The sequence below is a fragment of the Rana temporaria genome, chromosome 2 (genome assembly GCF_905171775.1).
Source record: "Rana temporaria chromosome 2, aRanTem1.1, whole genome shotgun sequence".
In the NCBI taxonomy this organism is placed as follows: Eukaryota; Metazoa; Chordata; class Amphibia; order Anura; family Ranidae; genus Rana; species Rana temporaria.
In genome coordinates this window covers 249,619,489-249,636,742 of record NC_053490.1, presented here as the reverse complement: position 1 = coordinate 249,636,742, position 17,254 = coordinate 249,619,489, and the positions used below count along the sequence as shown (strand labels likewise).

At 38.7% G+C, this 17,254-nt stretch overlaps 1 protein-coding gene across 2 annotated transcripts in view; it reads left to right on the top strand.

The window, feature by feature from the left end:
* Positions 1–17,254, top strand: part of LOC120926629 (S-adenosyl-L-methionine-dependent tRNA 4-demethylwyosine synthase TYW1-like) — a 256,887-nt gene that overhangs the window by 41,551 nt on the left and 198,082 nt on the right. The window contains exons 5-7 of one of the 2 annotated variants that reach the window (XM_040336750.1): positions 10,252–10,446; positions 13,093–13,383; positions 16,638–16,757. In XM_040336750.1, coding sequence (XP_040192684.1) covers positions 10,252–10,446; positions 13,093–13,383; positions 16,638–16,757 — 606 coding nt within the window. Of the gene's footprint in view, positions 1–10,251; positions 10,447–13,092; positions 13,384–16,634; positions 16,758–17,254 lie in introns of both variants that reach the window. The other variant, XM_040336749.1, reaches the window with a different exon arrangement.

Below are 17,254 nucleotides of genomic sequence, written 5' to 3'. Positions count from 1 at the left end.
GACAGGCGCAGTGCAATGGCGAGTGGTGTTAAAGTTTTTAATATAGTCTGGGGATTAATGGTGGTAATGTATTCAGGAGATTAGCGTGTTAAAGTGCTTTGTATGGATTTTGAATTTCGTAAGTGACAGGAGCAGTGAAGCGGCGAGTTGTAGGTCTGTGGGAATCTGTTAAATGCCGAGGGGCACGGGGTAGAGGTGACAGAGATAGAACAGAGGACATAGTGGACATATGCCTCTAACAGGTGTCATGCGATGTGTTGTCAAAAACCTCTTCCTCTCCAGGCGTTGCTTCCAAAATATTCAGACATAACTTCATTATATGATGGTTTATTCTTCCAACGATTATGACAGCAAACAGACAGCTTATGCTTACATTGTTACGTTGTTACAGACATCATGGCAGGTAGGCATCACAAAGTTACAGAAGGAGGAAATAGATGTTAAGATGATTTGATCTTTCTTGCTTGGAAGAGGGTCCCATCCCTCCCCCCATCTCTCCTGTCGGGCCGGGAGACCCAGGAAATCCTAACTTGCTATGCTTACCACGTGTACATTTATACAGGTTTAACAGCTAACTAAGCACAATTGGCTCATTTCCAAACAAGGTCGCGATGAGCTCTAACGCTCGCTATGTATATTTAAGTAACATCTCCACCCATCTTCTTGACGTATGTTTTTAAGAATAGATATGGCTTACAACAGATGTAACTGACCTTGTTTGCCCTCAAAGCTACCATGTCTAAACCAAAATGACTCAGAGACCTTTATAACATAATATCAATACATTTAAAATCTAACAATTCCCCCTTAATGCACTGTAATTAATAAACAAAATAAGTGCATTCATCTTAAATAATAAAAGGTTTCTGATTCACTTTTTTTCCAAAACAAACAATACAATTTAACATTTCAGATATTGTACATAAACTTTTTCCAAAATTCTGCGATATTCCTGTGAAATATTTAACCATTTCATTCCTTTAAGAAATTATAAATTATTATATTATTAATTAATTTTTAATTTATTCTCCATCTAAATGATGTAATATTAAAATTTTTCTTCCTTTACCTTTATAAATTTTACTTCGTATAACTTCAACCATATCATATTACTATTTATCATAAAGAAGAAATAAATATATTTTTGATGTATCAAATTATATTACTCTATAATATCAATTAATAAATACAATGTTTTCATTTCTTTTGAAATTTCAATAACCAAATTTCTTCAGTATAAGTTTTTTATACATTATCCTAGACACTGAACAATTATAAACATAATACGTAATCTATTTGTTTGTGGATACATAAAAACATAACTTTCCCATTTTTGATTGTCATATTTTTATATATTCTATCTTTATAATATATTTATTTATCCATCTATTTAATTTATCTATCCATATAATTTATTTATCCATATAATTTATTTATCTATCCATGACCAGCAAGCAACTCTTTCTTTTATTTATTTTTCAATGTTCCATATTATTTAATTTAACAATAATTCTGTTTAGATATTTTAAAAAATCCGTTCTTCCACATAAGCCTGTATGTTTTTTAACTATATTAATACTTCAAATGTATACTTTGTTATACATTTTTGTAATAACAAACTATCCATCCAACTTTCCCAAGTTATGTGTTCTATAAAAATGAATACAAAATTAATTATTCTATGTGAAATAATAAATTTATGTGTATCAATATGTATTCTATAATATAAAAGATTAAGAAACCAAAATAACAACTATTTTTCCATATTTCAAAAAATTCAAAAATTCCTATATTAGAATTACATTCCAACTCCCCCTTACATAATGATAAATCGATCAATATGTCACTTTTGATGTAAGTCCATATGAATAAATCATTGAAGTTCATCCAAAAATGTTGATCCTTGATAACATAATCAAAAAATAATTTGAAAAAACTAGAAGTAATAACCAAAATAGAATTTTAGTTGTGCTTGTTTCATGGTCATGGAAGTATCCAAAAAATAAAATGACCTTTCCAATTGAAATCTGATATTTCAGTTGGCATTCCTATTGGAATCCGTGGTACCTTTAAATCTATAATTCCTAACCATAACTTTTGCTACTGGAATAAATTATGAAACATACTCATAAAAAGTAGAAATCTTATTCAAAACATAATTTCTGTTCAAATTAAGCAAAGGCCTAGCCATATTTTGTGAACAAACTTCTGAAATTCCTATACTTGTACTTTGTCCTATTCAACAGATTGAAAATAACTACATATGCTAATTTTAAAAAAAAACATAGAAGAACAGACATTCTTCATCCTGTCATTAACTCAAAAAAATGTAACCAATCCTTACATTAGAAAATGTATTAAAACCAAAAATACAACAGGTAAATAAGTCACTTAGTATTTACCTTTTCTTAAATATCTTACCCTATTTAGACTTTAAAATACTATTGTAGCATTCTATAATATTTGGGTACTAAAGATGATAAGAAACAATAACTTTATCAAATACTAAAATTGCATACATGTCCTTCATCACCTGTCCTATAAAAATGAAAAAAACATTATCTGATTCCATGGTTTGAAAACAACCCCAATGGAATGTGACAAAGTTCATAACTTAGCTTTCATTAAAAATATATTATTTTTTTCCTAGAATTACCTCAATTAATTTTATCAAAAATTAACTAAAAAGGAAAAAACATACTAGTATACTCCTTCAGCAGGTGAAAAAATCTAATATACTCAATCTACATAGACTGCAAATCTCTCAATACTTTATAGTATCAGATCACTCTTTGCCTTTTGAATTGCTCTATAAACATAATAAAACAATATTCAAGAAGTTTGATGACAAAATGCTCTAATAATGAGTAGTTCAAAATTTCTTTCATTAGCTTAAACAAAAAATCAATTAATCAATTTGTCAGTCAATCTGTCAGGTACCTGGATATGCAAAAATAAATATTTTCATTTAAAAATAACTCTATCCATTATTGTTGGAATCAATTATTTTTACAATGAATTTTATCTTCATTATCAGTCTGTACTGAGACAAAATTTTCATCGTCCCCCTTTTTATTCTGTGACTAATTATATTTTGTAAAAGTAATATTTTTATCATATTATTGTACTTTTCTTTACTATACTTTACTTTACTTATAATAGCTTTAATTTTGCAAAAGAAACATTTAGGTTGGGTATCCTAAATATCTTTTTTTTCAAAAAGAAACTTAAATCATGTTTAAGTATTTTTCCTTTTTAACCAACTTATACAGTATGGTTATTTGTAACCACATGCCCTGTCACTCTGACTGCTAAACAAACAAGTCTTAAGATCACTTTTTCAGTGTAGACAGATACTCAGAAAGTTTCATCTGTGCCTCCTGGATCCATTTAATAAAAGCACAAAAACCATCTCAATAAATATCCACTGAAAAATTGATAAAGTAACTTTTGCATGATTTACTTGCATAATTGTGGCTTATTACACTGCATAATTTTAGCTTCAACTGACCTTACTTTTTAACATCCAGTTGTCACTCAGACAAAAGCTTAATCAAAGTCTTGTGTTGACACCTCATGTTTAAAAATAACACCTTTAACAAATGGTGTAAAATCCACGTGTTTTTTTAAAACAATTACTTTAGTTAGTACTTAGTAATACCTTATTAAATATTTTTCCATCCATGAAACTTTATTTCAGATTTCTGAAAAAAGTTTAAACACTAACGTGTTCAGATCCATAGGGGAAAAAACCCTTGTCATGACTGACCATCTGCTTAGTAACTCGACCTCCATTTCTCTGTTAATGACACACTCTCAGAGAAAGATCTGTCACCGTCAGTCTTAGCTACCATTCACTATACAATTGTCAACCAATCTCTTTTTATCGTTTTTACAATTTTTAACCTTTTTTAAAAAATTTAAAACATATTTGGTTTGTACATCTGCTAAAAATCATGTACATAACATTATAATATGACTTTGATTATAGTAATGACAAAACATTGTTTAGGAGAAAATCTCATGAAACTTCACAGATTAGTTCCAGCCTAATGAACTGTGAATTTGCCATTTTCCTGAGAAAATTCCTCCAAACAAAATTCTCATTCTCATCTGAAATAGTCAATTATAAAAACTTTTAACAATAGTTTTTTCTTCTATTTTTGCTAATTTTGGATTGAACAAAACTTTCATATTTTAATATTTTTCCTGGGTAAACTTTAGTAATTTAGAACAATTTACCACTTTTAATTAAATAACCAAACCCAAGTTCGGAAACTTTTGTAAAAATTGCTCAATCCTTAACTTATTATTTTCTACAACCAAATCTGTAAGATTTTTGTTAAATACTAAAATCCTTGTTGTTTACCATTAACTGAATTTTATACAGTTATTACATAATTTTAATCAATAGTTTTTCCTTTAAACTTCTGCCCCTGTTTGTGCTTTAAATGACATGCAATAACACATTTCTGTTGTTTTTAGGCTAAAATATTCCCGAACATATATATGCAGCATTAAACTTAATTTCCTTATTAAAGAACTTCTTACACTCTGGTATTAATTAATTAATTACCCCACTACTGTTTACATGCCTGCATTGCATATATATATATATCAATTCCCGAATATTACTGAGATATACTTCTGAACCTTGAGATTAACCATCCCATGTTAACCCACTTATATAAAAAACATATTTACCCCTTGTTTAGAATGATTATCCTGTGTACACTTAAAAAAACAAGAGATGAAATGTCCTTTAACTTTGTCTTCTTAACTTTCGTTTGTTTGTTACATTGTCTGTCTTTGGTGATTTTTCTTGTTGCATTTTCATGTTGCTGTATCTTCATACGTTGCTTTATCTTGGAAGAGTAATGTCCTTATTTTCTTTGAAGAATTCATTTTCTAACAGTTCTTGTCTTTTTCCTCTGGCCCGCCTTCTTTTTGGCTCACGTGTTAGTGTAAATGTTTATTTAAGCTTGTAAAGTAGCCTCAAGTAAACCAATGTAAAGATGCGTGCGTAAAAATAATGTCTTTCTCCTTTTTGTGTATGCGAAAGGAATGTATAATGTATAGTGTATTCTTGGACAGTTCAAACATCAAAATCCATAATAGCTCACTCAAAGTGTACATCTGCCTGTGTGACTACAATGGTGGCCTTAAAAAATAACGTGAAGCTTCTATTTGGCAGCTTTCTTCACGTACGTAAACGCCTACGATTTTTCTCCATAACCTGAAAAGTCCTCAATGGATTTTGCATGATATCTTGAAACCTTCTGTCCAAAATAGCTTTGGCTCAGTAGCCCTGTGTAAGCCTTGTACGTTTTTTTTTTTTCTTCTGCTCGTAATCTACAAGCATTCTGACAGATGAGAAAACAAATAAAAACTCACCCTGTGTTTTAGAGCCTTCTCATCTTCTGTTGGAAAACAAACGCCTGTTTTGCTAGGTTCTGTGGTCGTATTTTTCTTCAAGACTTGAAAGAACATATTTGACTTCATTTCTTCATTTCCCCCTTGTCAAGGCTTTAGGAAAAAAATGACCAGACTGGCTGGCAATCGCCAAATGTTAAATGCCGAGGGGCACGGGGTAGAGGTGACAGAGATAGAACAGAGGACATAGTGGACATATGCCTCTAACAGGTGTCATGCGATGTGTTGTCAAAAACCTCTTCCTCTCCAGGCGTTGCTTCCAAAATATTCAGACATAACTTCATTATATGATGGTTTATTCTTCCAACGATTATGACAGCAAACAGACAGCTTATGCTTACATTGTTACGTTGTTACAGACATCATGGCAGGTAGGCATCACAAAGTTACAGAAGGAGGAAATAGATGTTAAGATGATTTGATCTTTCTTGCTTGGAAGAGGGTCCCATCCCTCCCCCCATCTCTCCTGTCGGGCCGGGAGACCCAGGAAATCCTAACTTGCTATGCTTACCACGTGTACATTTATACAGGTTTAACAGCTAACTAAGCACAATTGGCTCATTTCCAAACAAGGTCGCGATGAGCTCTAACGCTCGCTATGTATATTTAAGTAACATCTCCACCCATCTTCTTGACGTATGTTTTTAAGAATAGATATGGCTTACAACAGATGTAACTGACCTTGTTTGCCCTCAAAGCTACCATGTCTAAACCAAAATGACTCAGAGACCTTTATAACATAATATCAATACATTTAAAATCTAACAATGTGATCTTTATTTTAAGCAAAATACCCATGATTCTTATTTTTTCCAGAATCGTGCAGCTCTACCACACATGGGTCAAAATGTGTTCGGTCCGTGCTGAACCGGCCAAATTTTTATCCATCTATGGCCCACTTTTTAGCATGTTACTGCATTTTAGTAGTCATGAGAAACTACTCAATGTTTCCGTAGCCAAACTGTTGTCCTGGAAGGTATTTGTACCTGGCAATGCAGGGCATATCGGTTCTCTTCTTGACCACGTTGTATTGTTTTTACTCATTTATTCAAAAGCTGTCATTAAATGGTGATTATTAAATCTTGTATGTTTTGGCATGTGGGAGGGGAGCATACAAATGACACTAGACAAGCTGTAAATGCCCTAGTATATCCCAAAGGTGCAAGAACTATTTCAATAAGTATATGAAAGCCTTTACACCTGAATGATGATTCCTCAAATTGAATTGATGGTAGAAAAACACCTCGTCTCCCAAAAACCAAACCTCTTTTTGACCATGTATGTTTTTTTGTTTTTTTTATGATTTGATTTTGTTGAAACACAAAAGCAATATGCAGTAGGTTGCAGTATATTGGGCCTGTTTCACACAGGGTGGACTCCGCCAGCTCAGCAGGAGATTGCTCCGTTGATCCCCGCTGAGCCGGTGGATGACAGGTCCTTCTCTGCTCACTGTGCATTTTAAAGGCTAGGTTCACCTGTAAAAAAAAAAAAAAAAAAATAGATGTGTTTTTGTAGGGGAAAAATGTACATTTGTTTAAGAAGCTTTCAAAGCATTAGATTCATGATCATTGAATCCAGAGTGCAATGCCAGGCTCCTGCATACTCTTCCTCCAGTTTTCTTCCCATACTTCTGTCTTGACTTTCAGTTAGAAAGCTGGAGGAAGCGTCAGTGGACTACAAGTGTGCTGATAAGCGCACTTGACAAATCTTTGTGAACGAATGACATGGCTGTGCGTGTAGCCTTGCACAGCAGTGCTGGTTCTAAATCTGACAGTGACTGCGGGGGAGAATAACTGCCTCAAGCTTTAATGGGAAAGGAGGGGTAAGCTTTGGGGGTGAGGGGACTGCTTACAGATAGGTTAAACCCTAAATACAGGTGTGATATGTTCCTAAAGGTGAACTTAACCTTTTAGGTATGAGGGAATGCTTGCTTTGAAAGTTATGCTATGTAACTTATTTCAATAGGAAATTTTGCAATCTGAAAACGGTTCTTCCTTAAATACTGTTTAAAACTCGTGGACTGGTGTTTCCATCATAACATTAAACAGTGAGTTTGTATGGAACAGAATGACACCCTACATCCATCCCTTATAACCCTTCTGATTGGACACCCTGATTTTGTCCTAGTTAGGGAAACAAAAATCTCAAACCTCTCTTTCCATACAGCAAAATTCTGCTGTGAGTACTTGGCTATTTTTCTCTGAGGGGGGAAGAGGTCCATTATCTTGGGACACTAAAAAAAAAAAAAAACTCTCGGCTTAACTAGTTAGTGACCTCATATTCTTCAATGAACGCCTTGCTGTCTTTGAGCACTACAGAAGTAGTGCAACCTCAGTAACACCTTGTGTGCCCTATGACATGGGTACAGCCTGTAATATTGCTTTGAGCACTAGTCCTGCATGGGTGATCACCTGGGAACTTGGTACAATCTGTGTAGTTGGCTGATGAGTGCTTTACAGGTCCAAGGCTGTTGTCTGTCCTTTTGGAAGCCAGACTCTGAAGACCCCTCTAGGGGTATATCCACTATGATGAGTGAAGCTTGGGCCCTTTATAGAGATCTGCATCCTAAACCGGTAAGACTGGGTCATCCGATTTTTTTTTTTTTTTTTTTTTATGTTGCTGTAGTCTCACGGGAAATAGAAGACCTAATCTCTCCCTTACTTGCTTTTCACTGTTTGTGTATCCTGAATAGTATGCAGTTCTACCTTAAAACTATCAGAAAACAGAGAATGTGTTTTGTAAATTATTTATTCAGCATTGAACTTTTCACACTTGACGGTAAAATTGAACCACTCTCTGAGCTTAGTCTGAGGTTTAAGACCAGTTGTTGCATCACACCATAGGTCTCATTCTTTATCGTCACTTTTGCCTAGAACTCGTTTTATAAGGTACTCCAATAATGAGCTTTCCAGTGTCAAGCCGCCTGAAGGTACTAGCTTATAGCCCAGAGTTTGTCAGCCCTGTGTCATGTACTGAACTCCAAGATATAAAGTATATAGGTAAGCCAAAATTCAGCTTTGCTGTGAAAGTTTACTTTTTTGCTAGCATTTTACGTCATTTTCTTTATCGGCTAAGATTTTCCTCTTCCTTTTTAGTGGCTAGGGCTGGTCTGTAAACTTCAACTTGCAGCAGGCTATTTTTAACTTGGCTTTTGGAGTAATGTGACCAGACCCAGATGGACTGGACGTTGTAGCCTGGAAGCGACGTTCGGGTACTGGGTTCCACATGAAGTGCTTTTTCAGACCCTGTAACAGGTTGGCTGCGGATCACTTTCTAACACATTGCCTCAGTGCTTGCCCTGTCTCTGAAGACTCACTCTCTGAGTAGGCAAATTGGGCTGAGCAGCCAGTGCTACTTAACTTTATTGTTGAATTTCTGGCTTTCTGCTAGCCTTTACCGTGGAAGAGGTTGACACAGAGAGCCATCTGCAGCCTGAACAAGCCATTCGCTTGATGCAAGAATCAGCTGGCAGTAGTAGGGAATACTCAAACCACTCCATGGGACCTGCATATGTGGGTTTATTCTCTTGTTCTGTTCGAAAAACTGACATTTCTCTGTTGCTCTATGGAATCTGAGGCATTTGTTGAAGGCGACAGTAACATCTCTAGCCTGCTGACTCTTGACGCCTGCAGGATAGGCGGGATATTTTGGTAACTTTTTCCCTTAGTGCTTCATCCCAGGGATTCTGCCTCGCTGATAAGGATTGTATTGAGCATGGTTTTCAGCTCAGGTTTGCAGTGCTTTTGGTTACCTTGGGTTGAGGAAGGCAACCTTCCATCCTCTGGCTTGTCCCACTATCGTACATGGGTTAGAGGAGAGGTTCTATTGTGTACTCGCTCGCATAGACCTCTTTCTGTGCTGCTGGCATCCCCTAGAGAGAGCCTAGCTCCTTCTCTCATAGAGGGAGAGGGTAGAACAAATTATTGGCGCACCTACTAAGTGGTTGCTTCCTAAATAAAGGAAAACTCTAACTTCCACCTGCCTACAGACATCCTTGTTTTAAATATTGAGGAGCGTTGAGACTTTTTGTGCTTTCTTTGCTTTAAAATGCTGTAGTCTTCTATCAGGACATGATTTTTAGATTGTCCAGTCCCAGTTCTTGAAGGGGAGCTCCTCCGCTTGTCGATTTACCATGTAGGTTGTGAGTCTTTCTTCTGTTAAGACATTTACTTATATTCTGTTCTCCTCCACTTTCGATTTGGATCAGGGTTTTGGTGGATTGGTGTTCCGCCTCCCATGTTGGGACATTCCCCACTGGCTATGTGACCATTCTTCCTGGTCTTTGGGCATTAATAATAGTCAGTCATGATTTTTTATTTTTCTCCTGGACTTATGTTCTCCCTACTAGGTGGAGGGTTTGGCTTCATCCCGTGCCAGCTTAGGGCATTGGTCCTCTTAGATGACCCTTGAGCTTGAAGTTTTTTCATGCTGGCCCTGTTGGTCATTGTTTGTGGTTTCCCTCTCCTTAGTTTGATTGGGTTTGGATATTCCAGTGTTAAAGACTTCTTGTGTCCCTAAATGGGACATAGGTCACAGTTCTTCTGTTGGTTACAGTAAAACTGAAAGTGAATTTACGGTGAGTTTTCTATCATTTTTAATCCATAGTTTTCTTGTGTTTCTACATTTTAGGTAACTTTAATATAATTTGTAAATCTTTTATTCAGTACGGTTGACATGCAGTGATCGAGCCTGTAGAAATTGAAAACTCTTGATGATAATTTCAATGTTGAGTGCGATATACTATGTTGACTTAAAAGTTATGGATTTCATGATATTGGGATTTACAGTCATTGGCTTTTTTTTTTTTTTTTTTTACAGACCACAAGTCGGAGTATCTGTGTTTTCCTGGTTGCAACTTATACTGATGGGCAGCCCACTGAGAGTGCCAAGTGGTTCTGCAAATGGCTGGAAGAAGCCTCCAACGACTTCCGCTTTGGAAAAACCTTCCTCAAAGGTTTGAGATATGCTGTATTTGGACTTGGGAACTCTGTATACACCAACCACTACAATACAGTAATTATATATTTTTTTCTTTTTGCTTTCTTATGGTTAATAACCCAATTTAACATGTTGCTTGCTGTTCTGAAAGAGCACAGAGCGTGTGTTTTATGCTAATGACTCCTGGTGTAGCCTACATGCATTCTGCTGCTTAGATTTACCATTGTTTCTGGGCACTTTGCCAGTTGATTTAAAGTGACTAATGTGTTGCCCACAAAAATTTGTCAATGTTAAAACAATGGGTTTGCACCAACTGTCTTTTTCCACTGGCCATACATGCAGGTTGGCAAGTCCCATCAAATGTGAAGGACAGCTAAACTTTATAAACTGGGCAGACCAATGCCTATTGAATAATCGTGTTTACCTATTTTAAATGGATCCCAAAATCGTTCAGGAAAATGGCATAATGCAGAGTTGGTATATTTTAACCTTTTACGAAAAAAGGATAAACTATTTCATCTTGGCTTTCTACAAAAATAGTTTATTGATCCAAAAGAATGACTTTGGATGTTTGTGGACTTTAACACAAACTGGTATAGACTCCCCGGAGTCCGGCCCCTCCGCGTCACCCCCCCCCCCGTTGTGTTCTGGGAAACATTTGGCTCCCAGAACACAGGGACCAGTGGGAACGGCGCGACTCGCGCATGCGCAGTAGGGAATCGGGCAGTGAAGCCGCAGCGCTTCACTTCCCGATTTCCCTCACCGGGGATGGCGGCGGGGGAAGCCGAAAGTCGGCAGCTGCTTTATTTGTAGCTGCTGGCTTTTAAAATTTTTGATTTATTTTTTCAGGCGAACCACCGCTTTTTAACTATGTAGTGCAAGGGCCTGCTTGATTGCATACAAATTGAAAGTGTTTAGGTTTGACCTCATATTACTGTATATTGTTTTTGTAACTCTTAAGGAAAATGGTTTAATATAAGAATATAGAAAGAATATATAGAAAACAATGATAGACTCTCAGGTGAGAATCAGGTGAGAAACTAAAGGTAAAATATGCTAACTACACAATTTGAAATGCATATATCCTCACTGTTTTTATCGGATAAAAAAGGGTGATATATGATGTACAATATAAGAAGCTAATTTGTTGAACTATTAACCACTTAACCCCCGGACCATATTGCTGCCCAAAGACCAGAGCACTTTTTGCGATTCGGGACTGCGCCGCTTTAACTGACCATTGTGCGACGTGGCTCCCAAACAAAATTGGCGTCGTTTTTTTTTTTTTTTCCCCACAAATAGAGCTTTCTTTTGGTGGTATTTGATCACCTCTGCGGTTTTTATTTTTTGCGCTATAAACAAAAATAGAGCGACAATTTTGAAAAAAAATAATATTTTTTTGCTGTAATAAATATCCCCCAAAAATATATAAACATTTTTTTTCCCTCAGTTTGGGCCGATACGTATTCTTCTACATATTTTTCGTAAAAAAAATCGCAATAAGCGTTTGATTGGTTTGCGCAAAAGTTATAGCATTTACAAAATAGGGGGTATTTTTATGGCATTTTTATTAATATATTTTTTTTTACTAGTAATGGCGGCGATCAGCGTTTTTTTTTTTTTTTTTTTCGGTACTGTGACATTATGTCGGACACTTCGGACACTTTTGACACATTTTTGGGACCATTGGCATTTTTATAGCGATCAGTGCTATAAAAATGCATTGGATTACTATAAAAATGCCACTGGCAGTGAAGGGGTTAACACTAGGGGTCGGGGAAGGGGTTAAGTATGTCCCTGTGTTATCTTACTGTGGGGGGGGGGGGGGGTGGCCTCACTAGGGGAAACACTGATCCTCTGTTCATACATTGTATGAACAGAAGATCAGCATTTCCCCCGCTAACAGGACCGAGAGCTGTGTGTTTACACACACAGCTCCCGGTCCCCGCTCTGTAACGAGCAATCGCAGGTGCCCGGCGGCGATTGAGCCCGCCGGGCACGGGAGTCGGGGGCGAGAGTCTAGTGGCCGCTCGAAAAGCGGACGTATAGCTACGGCTCTCGCCCAGGAGAGCCGACCTGCCGCCATATAATGACGGAGGCTGGTCGGCTAGTAGTTAAAGCGGTTGTAAACCCTTATTTTTCACTTTTACTTACAGGTAAGCCTATAATACGGCTCACCTGTAGGTATAAAGAATATCTCCTAAACCTGTACGGTTTAGGAGATATTCCCCTCGCAATGCACCGCTGATTGCAGCAGCGCATGCGCAGGGGGAATCCACGGCGAAAGATCCGGCAGCCGCCGGACCTTGCCGATTTTAAATCGCGCACGCGCGGGAGTGACGTCATCGCCGCTCCAGCCAATCACGGCGATACCCGGAAGACACGCCGGAGCAATATGACATCTCGCTCGGCGTGGACCAGGTAAGAGCTACACACCTCGTTCCGAGGTAAGTATTTCATAATCGGCTATTATGCGGTGCATACTAGCTGATTTTGCCTTTTGCCTTGCAGGTTTAAAAAAAAAAAAAAAATTATATATGCGGTTTACAACCTCTTTAAGGGAAATTGTTTATTTAGGAACTGTTGGTTTTCTGACTGCATAGGTAAAAAAAGTGTTTAACTGTACAGGGCCATGGTTACTGGGCCTACTTTCCTCTAACCACACTAAGCATATGATTTATATATTTTAACTGATCAGTATTTTTTTTGCTTTTGTATCAGATTGGTAAAAATATTGACAAGTGGCTGTGGATGCTGAGTGCTACACGCATAATGACTCGCACCGAGGGAGACTGCAATGTAGTGAAGAGTAAACACGGCAGTATGGAAGCAGACTTTGGAGCCTGGAAATTGAAATTCCTCACCAGGCTGCAGGCTTTGCTGAAAGGGGAAAAGAAAACCTGCAGCGGGAAATGTAAAAAGGGCAAATGTAAATCTAAGACCGAGCATGGTACTGCTAAAGTGGATGCAGACCAGAACCAACACATGGACTCGGAACATGATGACTCTGAGGTAATGTAAAAATCACAAAAAGAACATTGCATGTCTCTTGTGCAATAAATAGCTTGCCTGCTCATAAGCACTTTAACCGCTTCCATACAGGGCATTTTCACCCCCTTCCTGCCCAGACCAATATTTCGTTTTCAGCGCTGTCGCACTTTGAATGACCAATTGCGCTGTCATGCAACACTGTACCCAAATGAAATCTGTTTTTTTTCCCCCCACAAATAGAGCTTTCGTTTGGTATTTGATCACCTCTGCTGGTTTTTTTTTTGCGCTATAAACAAGAGCAGCGACTATTTTGAAAAAAACACTATTTTCTTTTTTTATAAATATCGCTTTTTTTTTTTTTTTTCCCCTCAGTTTAGGCCGCTACGTGTTGTATATTTTTGGTAACAAAAATCGCAATAAGCGTATATTGATTGGTTTGCGCAAAAGTTAAGCTGCCATAGTGTAAATGTAAGATTCATAATTTCATTTATGTGACAAAGTAAAATCTCAATAAAAAATAGCTAGTGATTTTTATATAATCGATTTAATGCCTAGTAGATAAAATCATTTAAAATCACAATATACAGTGATTTTTTTAAATTTTTATACCACTTAAGGACCACCTAACGCCGATATACGTCGGCAGAATGACACGGCTGGGCACAATCACGTTCCTGTATGTGAGTGTTAATGCCCAGCCGTGGGTCGCACGTCCCCGCGACCCGGGCCGAAGCTCCGTGACCGCAGGACTCGCGGACCCGATCGCCACTGGAGTCCCGCGATCGGTCCCCGGAGCTGAAGAACGGGGAGAGCTGTGTGTAAACACAGCTTCCCCGTTCTTCACTGTGGCGCCGTCATCGATCGTGTGTTTCCTAATATAGGAAACCACAATCAATGACGTCAGACCTACAGTTACACCCCCCTACAGTTGTAAACACAGATGAGGTCACACTTAACCCCTTCAGCGCCCCCTTGTAGTTAACTCCCAAACTGCAATTGTAATTTTCACAGTAAACGATGCATTTTTAATGCATTTTTTTGCTGTGAAAATAACAATGGTCCCAAAAATGTGTCAAAATTGTCCGATGTGTCCGCCATAATGTCGCAGTCCCCAAAAAAATCACTGGTCACCGCCATTAGTAGTAAAAAAAAAAAAAAATATTAATAAAAATGCAGCAGGAGGAAGCGTTGAGTCAACATAAGAAGGCAGAAGGTGGCAAAGAAGACCGGGCTGGCTGCCACTAGTAAGAGAGCTTCAAAGAAGACAGCGGCCGCCAGCCCCGAAGAAGGCACCGGAGAGTGAGCGGGAGAAGAATCGGGGAGCGCCTAGACGGCGGAGAAGACCCCCCCCCCCCGGAGAGCGGAAAAGGACCCCCGGAGCTGACTAATTATTTTAAAACCCTGTGTTGTGTGTTTATTTTATTGACGCTTTTCCTCCAGGTGAATGGGTAGGGGTACGATGTACCCCATACTGATTCACCTAGGGTGGGGGGGCCCTCTTATTAAAGGGGGCTCCCAGATTCCAATAAGCCCCCCCGCCCACAGACCCTGACAACCAACAGCCAGGGTTGTCGGGAGAAGGCCCTGTCCTTATCAACATGGCGACAGGGTACTTTGGGGTGGGGAGGGCCGCAGGGCCTGCCCCAGAGCACCCACCCTCCCCATGTTGAGGGCAATGCGGCCTGGTATTATGGCTCAGGAGGAGGGGGGGGGGGCGCTCGCTCGTTCCCACTCCTTTCCTGACCTCCCGGGCGGCGTGCTTGGATACGGGTCTGGATTGTGGGGGAACCCCCATGCCGTTATTTCGGCGTAGGGGTTCTCCTTACAATCCATACCAGACCTAAGGGCCTGGTATGCCCCTGGGGGGAACCCATGCCATTTTTTTTTTTTTTTTTAATTTGGCATGGAGTTCCCCCTCATGATTCATACCAAACGCCGCGGATAGAATTGGCGGGAATCCAAGTCTGATCCCCATCGCTTCTATGACGGCTCGGCGCTGGCTCCCGCGACGGGGCTCGTAGGTGGTCAATCTCCGGATGTGTGCTGCATTAAGGAAGACGCCTGTGTATCTCCCCTGTCACCAATGATCCCTCACTTTATTTGAGGCAGTTACCTGATTGAAGTAATGGAAGATCTGGCTGGAGGATGTATAATTTTACCCTTCACACCAGCACAATTTCCGTTAAGACCTCCCTGTACCCAGAGGGCTATTTATGTACAATATACCAAGGTGACACTGGGGATAGAACAGATGTCTCTTTATAATCAGGTTGTACCAATTTATGTGGGTCATCCTGCATTTTTGTGTGTCCCGGGGAGGGTTGCTTCCCTGAACCGGGTTCTTGGCCACCTACCTGACACAGCATCCACGTTTTGTGACATATTCCATATACATCGTTTAATAAATTATGTGCCCATGTATGGCTCCTGAGGAAGCGGACACCAAGTACATGCGAAACATGCAACATGTAGAGTTTATATACACTGCACAATATTTGATGTTTTGTATACATCATTGTTGGAGCCGGTTCACACTGGGGCGGCACGACTTCGGGGGCGACTCGGCCAGGCGACCTGAAGACGACTTCTAAGGCGACTTGCAAAATTACTTTTGTATGGAAGTCAATGCAAATCGCCCCGAGTCGCCCCCGAAGTCGTACAAGAACCTTTTTCTAAGTCGGAGCGACTTGCGTCGCTCCTATTAGAACGGTTCTATTGACTACAATGGGACGCGACTTGTCAGGCGGCTGTGTCGCCTGACGAGTCGCCCCAGTGTGAACCGGGATTAAATGATAAGCTGATTTTTGGTTGTCACAATCAATATTTTATTGGAAATGTTTAGAAAGGTTTACTTTGTAATACAAGTATTTTACATAAAAAATGTGACTGTCTATCAGTTGCTCATACGATGCCATCATAGTCCAATACAGCCTCCCTTTTCTTTACAATATTTCAATGGGACGAAGGCATCATTTTGTAACATAAATATACCCCATCACTTTAATACATAGGTGGTCAATCTTGCTGAGAAACGGAGTGATATTGACACAATATCGTGGTCACCTACTGTACTTGCTCAGGAATACAGTCTTGCAGGTCTGTAAATCTGTTGCATAGACCATACTGAAGGAGACAGTCTTTTGTGAATAATTGTGTTGTGAATCTGCTTGCGTAATGTCCCTCATTGTTCTGATCTTTCTGCATTTTGTCACTTGAGTAATGTGCCCCCATGTTTTTTCACACATCGTGAGCATATTGGTTTGTTTCCTTAGCAGGAGGAACTTTATGAAACCACCAGTGAGTCAGAATCTGAAGGGGAGAAAGAAGCTGGAGACAGTGGTCTAATTGATGTAGAAGATCTGGGAAAAGTAATGAGCAGCATGAAGAAAGCAAAGGTAATGTTGTATAAAGTTTTCCACAAAATGGTCACAATTGCTTTTATTGGATTCCTATGTCTCCATGTGTCTTCCTAAAAGAAAAGCTTTTCTGAGAGCATTTTTAAGGCGGCATTTGTTTACCGTTGCCTCCTGAAAATGCTAACTACTGGAATGTGTCTTCAAAGCTTTTTATGTCATTTACCAAGAACGAGCATAAAGAAAAAATATCGGTGAAAACAGAACGCCTATTCTGCATCCTGTACTTGTTCAAGTTCTGTGCTTCGGTGTAAATGTCTTAAAGGTATTAAAGCCAATGGGTTAGCATGGTAGACAGGGATCTTGTATTTCCAGAAGATGTCAGCATTGTCCACCTTCACATTTATCTCATGACATGATTCCTTATGTGTTTGCTGCCATATGCACAGTTCACTCTTTAACATGCATTGTATTAAAGAGGAAGTAAACCCTGATGGGTTTTACTTCCTCTTTTGCTCGCTGTATAGCCTGCAAAAGAA